Consider the following 13797-nt stretch of genomic DNA (forward strand, 5'->3'; position numbering starts at 1 on the left):
ACTTGTGTTTTTAGGACCTAAACAGGTATCATAAAACATGAATTAAAATAATACATAAATAGTTAAAACCTGCATGGATGAAAATTAGAGTCCTTTCTTTTATTGTATGTGGTTTTAGGATGGAGCCTTGCTCCTTGTTCCATTTTGTGCCAGGTTGTCTGGGCGGATCACCTCTCCCCTCAACCACAATTGGGCTTGTGATAACAGATCTTTTAATATTACCCTCTTCGATATGAGAGGATTGTGAGGGTTCCAGCCAGAGATATTGAGTTCGAGCTAAGAGTTGTTCCCTTTAGGCTTGGCCTGAAATCAAAAGTTATTACACCGATAAATGACAACAGGGCTTACATTGAAGCATGGCTTTTTTTTTGGGATAATGTGTCATTTATATGTTCATTGAATACTGGCTCAATCAGATAATAGCAAACTTTTCACAGCGGTACCATCCGTCTGCGTCTGTTGACCCACAGCAACAGTGCTGCCGAAATTGGAGGCACTGAAGCAGAGGTTTGCTTTCACCTTGAAAGAGCTTTTTGTTTAGTTTGGTCTTTGTTCCAGATAAAGCATCACCACAAATGTCAAACTGTGTGTATGTGGCTTTGAACATCAAGCTGTTGACTTTTATCAGCACCTGCAGAGGCAATCAAGTCACTGCTCTTTCATAATAGATGAGCTGTAATGATAACGCAATAACATTTGTCAAGGTTTTTATTTTCCACTATGTTGGTTCAGTCTGCATCCTAGGGTACCAAAGTGGGGTACGCGTGCACCTACGGGTACACCAATTGTCCTCGGGAATTAAACTTAAAATTGCCAATTAGTGGAAATTATCAGTACGCCTGAACACCTCAGGGCAATGATTATTTTGTGTGTTAAGAATGTTTCATCTTGAAGATTTCATTTAGATTCTTCGTTCTGGGGTGCTGGAGCCTATCCCAGCTGTCTTCGGGCAAGAGGCGGGGTACACCCTTGACTGGTCGCCAGCCAATCACAGGGCACATATAGACAAACAACCATTCACACTCACATTCATACCTATGGACAATTTTAAGTCACCAATTAAGGAATTTTCTAAAAAAAAAACCCACACAGAGAGTGGAATCAAACTCGGGTCTCCTTGTTGTGTTACCTCCGCACCAACCACTCTACACTGTGCAGCCATAATATAATCACATTCATACCTATGGACAATTTGGAGTCGCCAATTAACCTAGCCTGTGATTGGCTGGCGACCAGTCCAGGGTGTACCCCGCCTCTCGCCCTAAGACAGCTGGGATAGGCTCCAGCACCCCCGTGACCCTCGTGAGGAAAAAGCGGTAGAAAATGAATGAATGAATTAACCTAGCATGTTTTTGGAATGTGGGAGGAAACCGGAGTACCCGGAGAAAACCCACGCATCCACGGGGAGAACATGCAAACTCCACACAGAGATGGCTGAGGGTGGAATTGAACTTGGGTTTTCCTAGCTTATCGGTAATAACAATTATCGGCCCGATATCAGCAACAAAAATGCGACTTCTGATTTTTTCCAGATCATGAAAACTGATATTTTTAAAATGCTGCTTCATCATGATAATTAACCTTCTTCTTCAATTTGGTATGAAATGAATATGCTGACTTAAACCATAGTCATTGTGACCGGACAAAAATTCCAATTCAAGCCATTCAAAGGGAAGGATGCCAACATCAAACTGGAATAAGATGTAGAATGATTGCCTATCTATTTATTAGTCCTCATGTCAAACTTTATCAAAAAATCACCATGCAAAATATACATTTTTGACCCTGGGAGTATGAAGTTAATTCATCGTTATGGTGGGATAGGCTCCAGCATATCCTCACGAAGTGGGATGGAGTAGGGGGTACATGGCTTTCGACTCCATGTGTAGCAGCTACACACAATAACCCGCAGAGAAAACTTTCTAGATCTTCCAGAATCTGGACCTATTCCAGCTGTATTTCTTTGGATTTATGCATCCCGCCAAAACGGTCTGTTTTAATTAATACCACCTTCATCCCGCCTCCGGGAATGATCTCTCCGCTGTGATTGGTCACACTCTATTTCCTGACTACTGCAAACAACACTTTCTAATATAATGGGTATAGGATTGATAATAAATGAATAAATCTTTGGAGAGCTAATTGAAAAGTGTTTAAGAGAATGCACTTATTGTCAGACACACTTTGTCAGAAGAACTGCAGGTGCCGTGGAGCTAAGAAGCTGGACGTGAGGGCGCCGCATTTACAAACTTTGGCAAAAAAACATTGGTTGTGGAAATGTGGTCATTACATGTTCCTTTACCTCAGTGGACGCATGCATCTACAACATTAATGCAACTTTCCTGGCAGGAGCTCACAACAGTTTGGCGGATATTTGACATAAAAAAAATAATAATAAATAATAATTATTAAAAATAATTATATATATTATATACTCATCAAAAAAAATTATTATATAATTATTAATTATATATATAATTAATAATAATTATTAAAAATAATAATTATTTTTCCCTTGCTGGGAATCACCAATTACAATAACTTCTGTAATGTGTCAAAGATGTTTGATTGTGTTATGTTTTTAAGTGTGCAGAAGCCCTGGGTACAGATGTCTGAAAGGGTACAGTGAAAAGTTTGTGAACCACTTGCCTACATCATTTATGTAGATGTGCACTAATCTCCAGAGGAGTGCTGGAAAAAATACATCCTTGCTAATTTCCTGTAACCATAGTGATAGGAAGTCCTCTCTCTGCTCTCTTCAGGAAGCACACTGCTTCCTGTTGTTTTTTTTTTTTACCAGCTTCCCTCCTGTTGTACGTGCTTGGAATTTGGTATTTAGTCTCGGGAAGCTAATCAGACATGTGTGCTCTGGCGGTGTTCAGGTTGGATAAAGTTTTTAACAATTTTTTCACAGTTTGAATGAGGTAAGTGATATTTATTGAAGTTTTTTAATGCGAATCTAATCTGATTAACTGCTTCAAAGGCATTTTTACATGGGAGGCATTATGAAAACACATTGTTTTCATAAAGTCACAACTAGTATGCAAATTAGGACCAAGTCTCCATAGCTGCTAGAGGAAGTGGACTTTTTATGAAGAAACCCCCATCAGGGGTACACCCTGGACTGGTTGCCAGCCAATCACAGGGCACATATAGACAAACAACCATTCACACTCACATTCATACCTATGGACAATTTTAAGTCACCAATTAAGAAGTTTTCCAGAGAAAACCCACACAAGAGAGTGGAATCGAACTCAGGTCTCCTTGTTGTGTTGCCTCCGCGTCAACCACTCTAACACCGTGCAGCCATTACAAAGTTATTTACAAATAGCTGTAGATGTATTGACCAAGCCACAGGTTTGTTGCATGGTTATTGCACAGTTTATTGCATGGTTAATTGCACATTTATTGTACAGGAGTGCATATAACTAAAATGTGCATATGTGGGACGAATCTGTGTACGTGTGTGTTCTTTGTATTATATCAGGGGTCTCAAACTCACGGCCCGCGGGCCGCATTTGAGACACTAGTTTGAGGCCCCCCACCTTGATACCAAAGTTTAATCTTGAAATGACAGCTTAAAGCTGTGTGCACACCGGACACAATTAACATGATTTTGCCCCCCGCCCATACTGTTACCCTACCCTGTTACCCCGCCCCTGTTTTGCTTTGGATTAGCAATGAAGCTAAAGGCTTATGACGCTGGGTACAAATAAATGCAGGAAATGATTTGGAATAAAACGGAAAATACACGTCAAGATAAAGCATCTCATCAAACATGTTGTTAAAGTTACAACGCTGCTCCCAGATGGAACTGAGTACGATGCTAACTTGCTAATTGGGTCAAATTATGAAGTTTCATTAATGTTCATGTTCATGTTAAAGGTTAAATAACTGTTAATACTGTACATTTGAATCTGAAAAAAATAATTTCTCTACCAACTGTATGTGGTTTCTTACATTTTTCTTATTTGCTGTTTTATTATTATTTTACTTATTTATTACTGATTGATTGATTTATTGTTTTTATTCTTAATTTGTTTATTTTTTTATCTTATTTTGTGTATAGAAAAAAAATTAAGATATTTGAGAACAGTGGAATGTTTTATCAGATATTTTGGTGTGGAAAACCCAAACCAAAGTACTGAAAAAGTGTAGGGTATAGCAGAAGCAAAAGCATTGAATATAGTTTTTTTTATTGATTTTTTTCCAGTTTTTAATAAATGCGTTTTGGGGTTTTTTTCACCCAGAACCGAGCTCCGGTGCCCCCCAGGTAAATTGAGTTTAAGACCCCTGTATTATATGTTATAGCCATTGTCAGGGATTTTGTACCCACTCTGAGACCGCTGTGTTGTACGTCCAAAAGCAGAGTCCATAAAAACAGATGGAGGAACCCACACAAACACCACAGCCTCCCAGTCTTTGCAGCTCATTCGAAGTAACTGGGAAGCCATGCTGGAGCTTGGATCCCAGGGTGGTGATGTTTTTGGTGACTCTCGCTGGAGCTGTCATCCTAATGCTCCTCTACAGACTCCTACAAACACGGCACAGGTGTGTACGAAGAAGAAGATGAACTTGTAATTAACTGTACATAAGATAAGATAGATACGTAGATGTTTCTCTGTGTGGTGTTCCACAGGTTGAAGATGGTGAGTGCGAGGCATGCTCTGGAGTACCACAGCTTCTACCACACTGCCACCTACACACTCAAACATCCTTCACCCTACGAGAAGCTACCAGCTCAAAATGGTAAAGTTCCCGAATCGCCACTGCCTCTCCAGAGTGTTCCCACAGCAGCTCCGCCCGTCCCGTCGCCGGCTCGTACACTCCCACCAGCACCTTCACTTCCGATGACACCTTCTCGCCGGTCTCTTCCACTGCCTGTGATCCACACCAGTCCGCCAAGCCCCCACCTGTCATGGGGAGCTTGCTCAGAAGTCGATGTTTACTCTCGTATTGGCGCTTATCGGCCCTCCAGGCTCTCAAGCCTCTCCAGTCACTCAAAGGTCATTCTTTTTGAACACTCATTTCTCTGACCTGAGTGGAAGTGGAAGATGGTAAATACGCCATTGGACGTACCTCCATTGGACTGCCGTGAGGAATTATCCAATATCACTTTTTATAATTAACATTTATTAATCATCATTAATCATCATCAATAGCCATTATGTCAATAGTATACATGGACCCAAATATTCCAATTGCATTTGGTTTATTTGCTCAAACGGAAAGAATTGAACAGGGATGGAATATTCCTTTAACCAATCCGATTGACGTATCTTGTGCCCGCTCAAACGGAAAGTTGTCAGGGTACGTTCTTCTTCGTGGTGTTTTTCTTCTTCTGTTGTTTATTGGCAGTTGGCAAGCAGCTTTCGTATGCATTAGCGCCATCTGTGAAACAGAATCTAAACCCTTCAATACTTTATTCACAAGTACAGTTTTATTAAAAAAAGAAAATATATATCTATATAAAACATGTCCTCAGTTTAATTATAAAATATAAGCAAGATTGAATTTGATCTTTTCCTGTTTAAATTTATCCCGGGTGCGTTCTTTCAGAGCATGCTCAGATATGACGTAACACGCAGATCCAGACGTTCTTCACTTTTAAAAATGGAGGCCAGCAATCGGCACTGGACTAAGCAAAGTTTGTTTTTGATTCAAACTAAATTTCAAGACTGGACAGACGAAAAACTGGCAATACGGAGTTATTCCAACAAGTGAAAGAAAAACTCGGGGAAGCCGGTATCACGTGATGTTGATGTTTACGTTTTACTGGGCATGCCCTATTGACTATTCTGTTTGATTTTTCACGGCGCATGTAGACAAGAGATTGGAATATTCCTTTCTATGGATACCATTGTTTCCCGAAAGGTCATTCGGAAAGAGAAAAAGTGGTGATGTAAAAACGTGGCTACTGTGGAGTGTCTGTGGTGTAAAGACTGGCAGAGCAATGTAATATTGGTCCGTGTGGCAACACCTACCTTGTTCCTCCGATAGACTTATTGATGCACGTGTGAGGTCGTGGTGACATTTTGTAACATTTTTGGTTAGTGGTGTGCCATAAGATTTTTCCAATGTAAAAAACGTGCCATATATTATATGACTGCCGATCTTCAGCTTACAACTGTTTCAGTTTTTATCTTATCTACATTCATTTAGTAGGTATTAACCCCACAAATGTGGTTGATGGGGTAAACATATAGATAAAACATGTGTTATATATTTCATATGAATATTAAGCATTAAATGATATCTCCTAAAGCAGCCGTCCCCCAGACCTTTTTTGAGCCCAAGAGCCCTGCTTCTGTCGATGCATTACAACAGTCAACCTTAACGATCCATGGAGGTCACACGTGGATGAGCACGTGATGCGCGCTGGCACCTCCGGGTTTCGGGGACCGGGCTCCGGGCTTGGGTTGCGCAGGGTGCGTGCCTGGAGAGTAGCGAAGCATGATGAGATGTTCAGGGGTCAAAATGCATGCCTGTTGATATGGTCACTCTCAGGAGGGATGGGCACTGATGTGACACTGATGTTTATTTTTTTATATATTTTTGAAGATCTACACTGTACTTACTTACTTAATTACTGTTAATTTACAGCCAATTTCCAACAGTAATATACTGTATTAACGGAATACAGTTTTTACTGTAATTTGCAATGCATTGTGGGTTGTTCAACGTGAAGCAACATCAGTATGCTACTGTTATAAATTACAGTAAACTACAGTTTTTTCTAAAAAATTTGGTGCATACCAAATTCGCGAGGGAAAGTTCTCCTGCCTGCACGCCGGGGACATGTTTGCTACCCATGAACAGGAAATCTTTACTTCGTCTGCATCCTTCCAATTGTGTATCTACAAATAACTCGGTAAGTAAAAACTAACTTGTCTTTATTTTTTACAGCGGAATGAATCAACCTGACTGAAATCAAACTGGCTAGCTAGCAAATGCCTGATTTTCAGTGCCACTGATCAGTGAGGCTAAGATTTGAAGAATGTTAGCAACATTTTTTTCTTCCGCTTTTTCCTCACGAGGGTCGCTGGAGCCTATCCCTGTCCCCCTGGTACACCCTGGACTGGTCGCCAGCCAATCACAGGGCACATATAGACAAACAACCATTCACACTCACATTCATACCTATGGACAATTTGGAGTCGCCAATTAACCTAGCATGTTTTTGGAATGTGGGAGGAAACCGGAGTACCTGGAGAAAACCCACGCATGCACGGGGAGAACATGCAAACTCCACACAGAGATGGCCGAGGGTGGAATTGAACCTTGGTCCTAACCACTCGACTACCGCACCACCCTCGTTACATTTTCTTCCAGTTAATTTTACATACTGGTCACTTAGTATGGCAGGGGAGCGAAAGAGCACGTCCAAAATATTTTTACCGGCAGAATTAAGGACTTATCTCAAACAAACTACACACTTGGTGGTTGATGTAAATTCTCTGTAATTTAACAGGAAAATTGTTACAGTGTAATTTTACAGTAGTAAGTTATTAATTGAGAATAATGTAGGAACTGTAAAACAACAGTATATTACTGTAATGTTTATACTCTCTACAGCACAGTACTGTAATACTTTTACAGTAATATACTGTTGTTGTCGATCACAGTAGCACACTGTAAAATAACAGTTTGAAGCCAGTGTACTGTAATTTAACAGCAAAATTTCTTACAGTGTAGGCTGCATGGCGAAGAGTGGGAAGCATGCAGGCCTCACAGCTAGAAGACCCAAGTTCAATTCCACCCTCGACCATCTCTGTGTGGAGTTTGCATGTTCTCCCCGTGCATGCGTGGGTTTTCTCCGGGTACTCCGATTTCCTCCCACATTCCAAAAACATGCTAGGTTAATTAGCGACTCCAAATTGTCCATAGGTATGAATGTGAGTGTGAATGGTTGTTTGTCTATATGTGCCCTGTGATTGGCTAGCAACCAGTCCAGGGTGTACCCCACCTCTCGCCCGAAGAGAGCTGGGATAGGCTCCAGCACCTATGCGACCCTCGTGAGGATAAGCGGTAGAAAATGAATGAATGAACTTCATAAGAAAAACCTAAATAAAACACACACACACACACACAAAACTAGTGTCAATATCTTGTTTGGCTTCCAGTAAGGTTATGAAAGGTGGAAACATAATTGCTGTGACAGCAGAATGCTGACGGTGTTGTAGGGGAAATATGACTAACCCATGCTCTTCACCTCCTTCAGTATGCAGACAGCACTTGACACACAATCCTGGCTAAAGATAAATGCTTAAATATACATATGTACTATCAGTAATGACTCTACAAATAAAATGCTTCCGGAATAATTTTTTTTTTACAATATGTCAAGAAAAAATAAGTCTGATACAATGGGTGGCGGTACGGCGGTCTAGTGGTTTGCGCGCAGACCTCACAGCTAGGAGACCCGGGTTCAATTCCACCCTTGGCCATCTCTGTGTGGAGTTTGCATGTTCTCCCTGTGCATGCGTGGGTTTTCTCCGGGTACTCCGGTTTCCTCCCACATTCCAAAAACATGCTAGGTTAATTGGCGACTCCAAATTGTCCATAGGTATGAATGTGAGTGTGAATGGTTGTTTGTCTATATGTGCCCTGTGATTGGCTGGCGACCAGTCCAGGGTGTACCCTGCCTCTCGCCCAAAGACAGCTGGGATAGGCTCCAGCACCCCCGCGACCCTCGTGAGGAAAAATCGGTAGATAATAAGGCCCGAAACAATAGTTTACAGTTTATCTACAAGCAACCAGTTGTATCTGAAATCTTTCTGCACATTCTAATACACTCATTTTAATATTTCTACACTTTTGCATGAAATGTTTTGTTTTTCTTTGCAGAAATGTCTCTCTTAGAATGGACAAAATGCATGTAGAGGAATTTCAGAAAATCAGAAATAACAGAAATTGACTGCAACAGCAGAGTTTTTTGGAAACTACAAGGCAGGTAATTACAGTATTAGCATCTGGTGGTCTAATATGTCACTAAAGGCACACTTGCATTGCCATTTAGATTTCACATCTAGAAAATGCCTAAAGTTATTGTATAAACAGATATGATTTCATGTAAAACATTCATTTATTCATTTTCTACCGCTTTTTCCTCACAAGGGTCGCGGGCGTGCTGGAGCCTATCCCAGCTGTCTTTGGGCGAGAGGTGGGGTACACCCTGGACTGGTCTCCAGCCAATCACAGGGCACATATAGACAAACAACCATTCACACTCACATTCATACCTATGGACAATTTGGAGTCGGTAATTAACCTAGCATGTTTTTGGAATGTGGGAGGAAACCGGAGTACCCGGAGAAAACCCACACTTGCACGAGGAGAACATGCAAACTCCACACAGAGATGGAGATGGAATTGAACTCTGGTCTCCTAGCTGTGAGGTCTGCGCGCTAACCACTAGACCGCCGTGCCACCCGATTTCATGTAAAACATCACCAGCAAATATCAGTGCATGGATAAATAACAGTGGAACCTTGGTTAGCGTCATTCATCCATTCCAGAAGGTCTGACTCTAACGGAAACGTATTCTAATTGTATCATGTTTTCCTGTAAGTAATAATGTAAAGCCAATTAATCCATTCCACAAACCCAAAAATGTTAAAGGGGACCAGTCATGCTCATTTTTAAACCCTTTGTACTGAGTTGTAGAACCCCATAGAGCAGTTACACACAATAACCCGCACACAAAACTTTCTAGATCTTCCAGAAACTGCACCTATTCCAGCTGTATTTCCTTGGATTTGTGATTCCCGGCACTCCCAGACACTACCAAAGTACTTCCTGACTACTGCGAACCCCACTTTGTAATTTTTTGTGGTATAGGAGTTGATAATAAACGAATAAAGCTTCATGACCTATAGCTGGAGATCCCTGACTCAAAGAAGCTGGGACGTGTGATCGCTGTCTCCAACCTCGCCTGCCTGAGGAGGAGCACTCATTGTCAGACACACTTTGTCAAAGGTCCCACCTGGGAGATGACTGGGAGAGCGTTGGAATATGGCCACTCTATCATACGTACTAACCATGCCGCCGTTCACAGAATAAGCAGAATGTTACATGTAATGTATCATGTAAAACAGGGGTCTCAAACACGCGGCCCGTGGACCAAATGTAGTTTGAGGCCCTCACCTTGATATGAAAGTTTAATGTTAGTGCGGCCCGCGCAAGTTTGATATGGATGCTATATGGTATCATGTACCCAGAAAAAAATATTACGTTTGATTAATGTTCATGTTAAAGGTTAAATAACTGTTAATAGTTATCCTCCCTATCCGTGTGGAAGTGGTAAGTTTTTGGCTATTTAAGTTTAAAGGAAATAACTTGAAGGCTACCGTTTAGGTCGCTAGCTCTCTAGTTTGCGAGTTAGCATGTGTCTCAAGACCCTGCAGTTGCGCAATATGTTGTAAATAAAAAGAGTATAAATGTGACTATAGTCGTGTTTTGTCATGTCTACAGGGCTCTAATAATGCTTTGTTCATTTTAATCTGAAAAAAATAATTTGTCTACCCACCAACTATATGTGGTTTCTTACGTTTTTATTATTTGCCGTTTTATTATTATTATTATATTTATTTATTTATTACTGATTGATTGATTTTCTTTATTATTGATTTGTTTATTTATTTTTCATCTTATTTCATGTAGAAAAATATAAAGTAAGATATTTGAGAACAGTGGAATGTTTTATCAGAGCTTTTCTTGTAGAAAATTGGAACCAAAGCAAAGTTTATATAAGTTTGGAAAACCTGATGCGGCCCAGCCACACCCAGACCCTAGCTCCAGTGGCCCCCAGGTAAATTGAGTTTGAGGCCCCTGATGTAAAAGGAATTTTCACCAACACTGAACTTGTTGAAATGTCACAGGAAATACTGAATTATAGAAAATATGGGAATTTTTAGTTTTAGTTTCAGGTTCAAGAAGGCTTTCACACCATATCGCTTCATGCCCAGGTAGAGATTTATGATGATGCTCTCGTTTCATGAAATCCGATGACACTCTGGATTCCGTCTTTCACTGGAGTTATGACTGCTATACTGCTTTTTACTGTACGTATCGCAACAAAAAAAGACGACTAAAGAAGAGTAAATAAAGAATAACACCTGTTTATTGTGTGCGTGATGGCTGCCAGCTGTGGGCCACTAAAACACACCCCTGTATTCCTGTGTTGCAACAGGCCTTTGATCAGGTAATTGCTCCTCTGGCTCCCAGAGTTTGCATCTCCCATATGTCGCTATGGCGACCAACGCTCTCTAGCATCCATCTCGGTGGCCCCCCCTCCACTGCCTTTCAAGATAGACTTCCACGTTATGAGGGTGAACATGACAAAGAGAAAGGGGCACAGAGACACACCCTCACCAACACAAAAACTATTTTTAATAAATGTCTGTGTATTGTAATTGAAAATGTATTTTGAGGAATTAAATGAGTATACTTTATAATATCAGATTATGTGCATTTTTTTCTGGTCGGGAACAAATGCAAATACTGCAAATATTTGTTTAGGGTATTTGTTTAATTGATGGAATGCAAATATGATCACTGTAAATGAAATTAATGTGTTTATGCACACAACATAATTCACTTTTATATAACACTTATGGGGCCGCGCAGACCTCACAGCTAGGAGACCAGGGTTCAATTCCACCCTCGTGCCATCTCTGTGTGGAGTTTGCATGTTCTCCCCGTGCATGAGTGGGTTTTCTCCGCGTACTCCGGTTTCCTCCCACATTCCAAAAACATGCTAGGTTAATTAGCGACTCCAAATTGTCCATAGGTATGAATGTGAGTGTGAATGGTTGTTTGTCTATATGTGCCCTGTGATTGGCTGGCGACCAGTCCAGGGTGTACCCCTGAGGATAAGCGGTAGAAAATGAATGAATGAATAACACTTATGTGGAGCCAGTTGACAAAATAAATGCAATTAAAGTCAATGTTTCAATTTTTGTGTGTTTTTAATATTCAACAACTTAAAAATGTCACCTTGGAAAATAACCTTAATGTCGACTCAAAGTGACAATTTCACATGTGCTATTATTTTCTAACAAATACAAAATATATAATAATCCATACCTTACATCCACGAGATATAAGAATGGGTTTCACATAAAATTAAAAATATTAATATTAATTCATATTTAATAATTATTCATGCAAACTAATGTTGGTGGAGTATTAAAAATCATGACTTCAGTTATGATAAAGCATGTATTTATTGGACATGACAGAACAAGATAGGTTCACAGCTTTATCTATGCACAAATGCATCTGGATGGTTAATATTTGCATGGTAATCAATGGACGTCTTTTTTTATTATTATTTTTATTTTTTAGAACAATTTCCGTACTAGTTCAGAACTGCCGCTCTCCACATGCCAGCCATGAAAAGCGAACTAGGGTCTGCAGAAATGACACTTGATTATTTTCTTAAAAGCCCCCTGAAAGTCTTTGTTGAAGTATGCGTAAATGATGGGATTAAGCAGGGAGTTGGAGTATCCCAGCCAGTTGATCACGTCCATGAGCCAGCGGGGCATGTAGCACCGCTCCTGGCAGAAGGGCATGACCAGCGCGACGATGAAGAAAGGCAGCCAGCAGAGGATGAATGTGCCGATAATGATGCCGAGCGTCTTCACAGTTTTGCGCTCCCGAGCCAGAGCTATCTTCCTTTTGGCTTCGGTGGCTTTCTCATGCCTGCTCTCGAACAACGGCACCGTACTCGGCGTGCCGGGGAGAAGAAGGTTTCCTTTGAGGCTGCTGTGGACTTCGATGATCTCCAGGGATTCTCCATCCTCGGCGTGTTTGACTGCGCCGTTTACGCACGGCATCGGCCGGGGCTCGACGCTCCGTTTCCAGTTTTTAGTCTGCGCCTCTCTGGGAGTCTTTTTATGGAAGAGCGCGGGGGATGAAGCCAAGCCGGAGTGCGTCGCTTTCTTTGGTTCACTTTTACGCACGGTTCTTCTGATGCGGAACCGTGCCGCTTTAAATATCCGCCCGTATAGAACCAACATGAGGATAAGCGGGATGTAAAAAGCACCGAACGTGGAGTAAATTGTGTACCATAGGTCTTGCCTGATCTTACACTCTTTTGGGTTCTTCCTGTCTTCGTCCACGCTGTTCGGTTGGGAGCGCATTATCAACATAGGCGGCACCGAGATGGAGAACCCGACCAACCAGGTGACGCTAATCAGAACCGCTGCTCTCCGAGGTGTCCTCTTCTTCATGTAGTCTATCGGCTCGGTTATGGCCCAGTAGCGGTCTAGAGCGATGACGCACAGGTGCAGGATAGACGAAGTACAGCATAACACATCCAAAGAGATGAAGATGTCGCACGGAATTTGACCCAGAGTCCACCTGTTTAACACCTGGTACAGCGCCGCCATGGGCAGAACCAGAACCGATACCATCAAATCGGTAACGGCCAGAGAACCGATCAAATAGTTGGCCACATTCTGCAGGGAGCGCTCCAGCGCGATGGCCGCCACCACGCACGCGTTCCCAAAGATTGCGCACAGGATAAGCGCGCTTAAAAGGAAGGACGTGATGACTTGGTAACTCAATTCCACGTCGTCTTCTTCACTTGTTGAGGTTTTGTTGAGAGGGGAGTCAAAGTGGAACAATGCCGGCGTGTTGTTTGCGTCCTCCATGCCGGGTTGGCGCAGTTTAGTTGGCCCAGAGCGCACTGTCCCACCTTGGAGAGCGCATAGCGGGCAAGTCCACTGTTTGAAGCTCGCAATGCAGAATGACGGTGCGTTTTTATACCAGTGCGTCACTTGCGTGTGT

General features: G+C 41.7%; 2 protein-coding genes across 3 annotated transcripts; one reads left to right on the forward strand and one right to left on the reverse strand.

Moving 5' to 3' along the window:
- The first annotated feature begins 2842 nt into the window (after positions 1-2842).
- On the forward strand, positions 2843-5177 carry LOC131110710 (uncharacterized). Of its 2 annotated transcripts, none has more exons than XM_078794203.1 (3): positions 2843-2924; positions 4370-4554; positions 4643-5177. In XM_078794203.1, the coding sequence occupies exons 2-3, from the start codon at positions 4388-4390 to the stop codon at positions 5037-5039; spliced, it is 564 nt and encodes a 187-aa protein (XP_078650329.1). In that variant the 5' UTR covers positions 2843-2924; positions 4370-4387; the 3' UTR covers positions 5040-5177. The 2 variants fall into 2 exon arrangements, with proteins under 2 accessions (XP_078650329.1, XP_078650330.1); XM_078794204.1 differs by having other exon boundaries at positions 2909-2924; positions 4373-4554.
- Positions 5178-12311: 7134 nt separating this feature from the next.
- LOC131110172 (5-hydroxytryptamine receptor 1A-beta-like) lies at positions 12312-13728 on the reverse strand. Its single transcript, XM_058062979.2, has one exon. The coding sequence runs from the start codon at positions 13659-13661 to the stop codon at positions 12411-12413; it is 1251 nt and encodes a 416-aa protein (XP_057918962.2). The 5' UTR covers positions 13662-13728; the 3' UTR covers positions 12312-12410.
- Between the last annotated feature and the right edge of the window lie 69 nt (positions 13729-13797).

Source organism: Doryrhamphus excisus, linkage group LG10 (genome assembly GCF_037039965.1).
Source record: "Doryrhamphus excisus strain RoL-2023G ecotype Guam linkage group LG10, RoL_Dexc_Guam_v1.1, whole genome shotgun sequence".
NCBI classification, from domain to species: Eukaryota; Metazoa; Chordata; class Actinopteri; order Syngnathiformes; family Syngnathidae; genus Doryrhamphus; species Doryrhamphus excisus.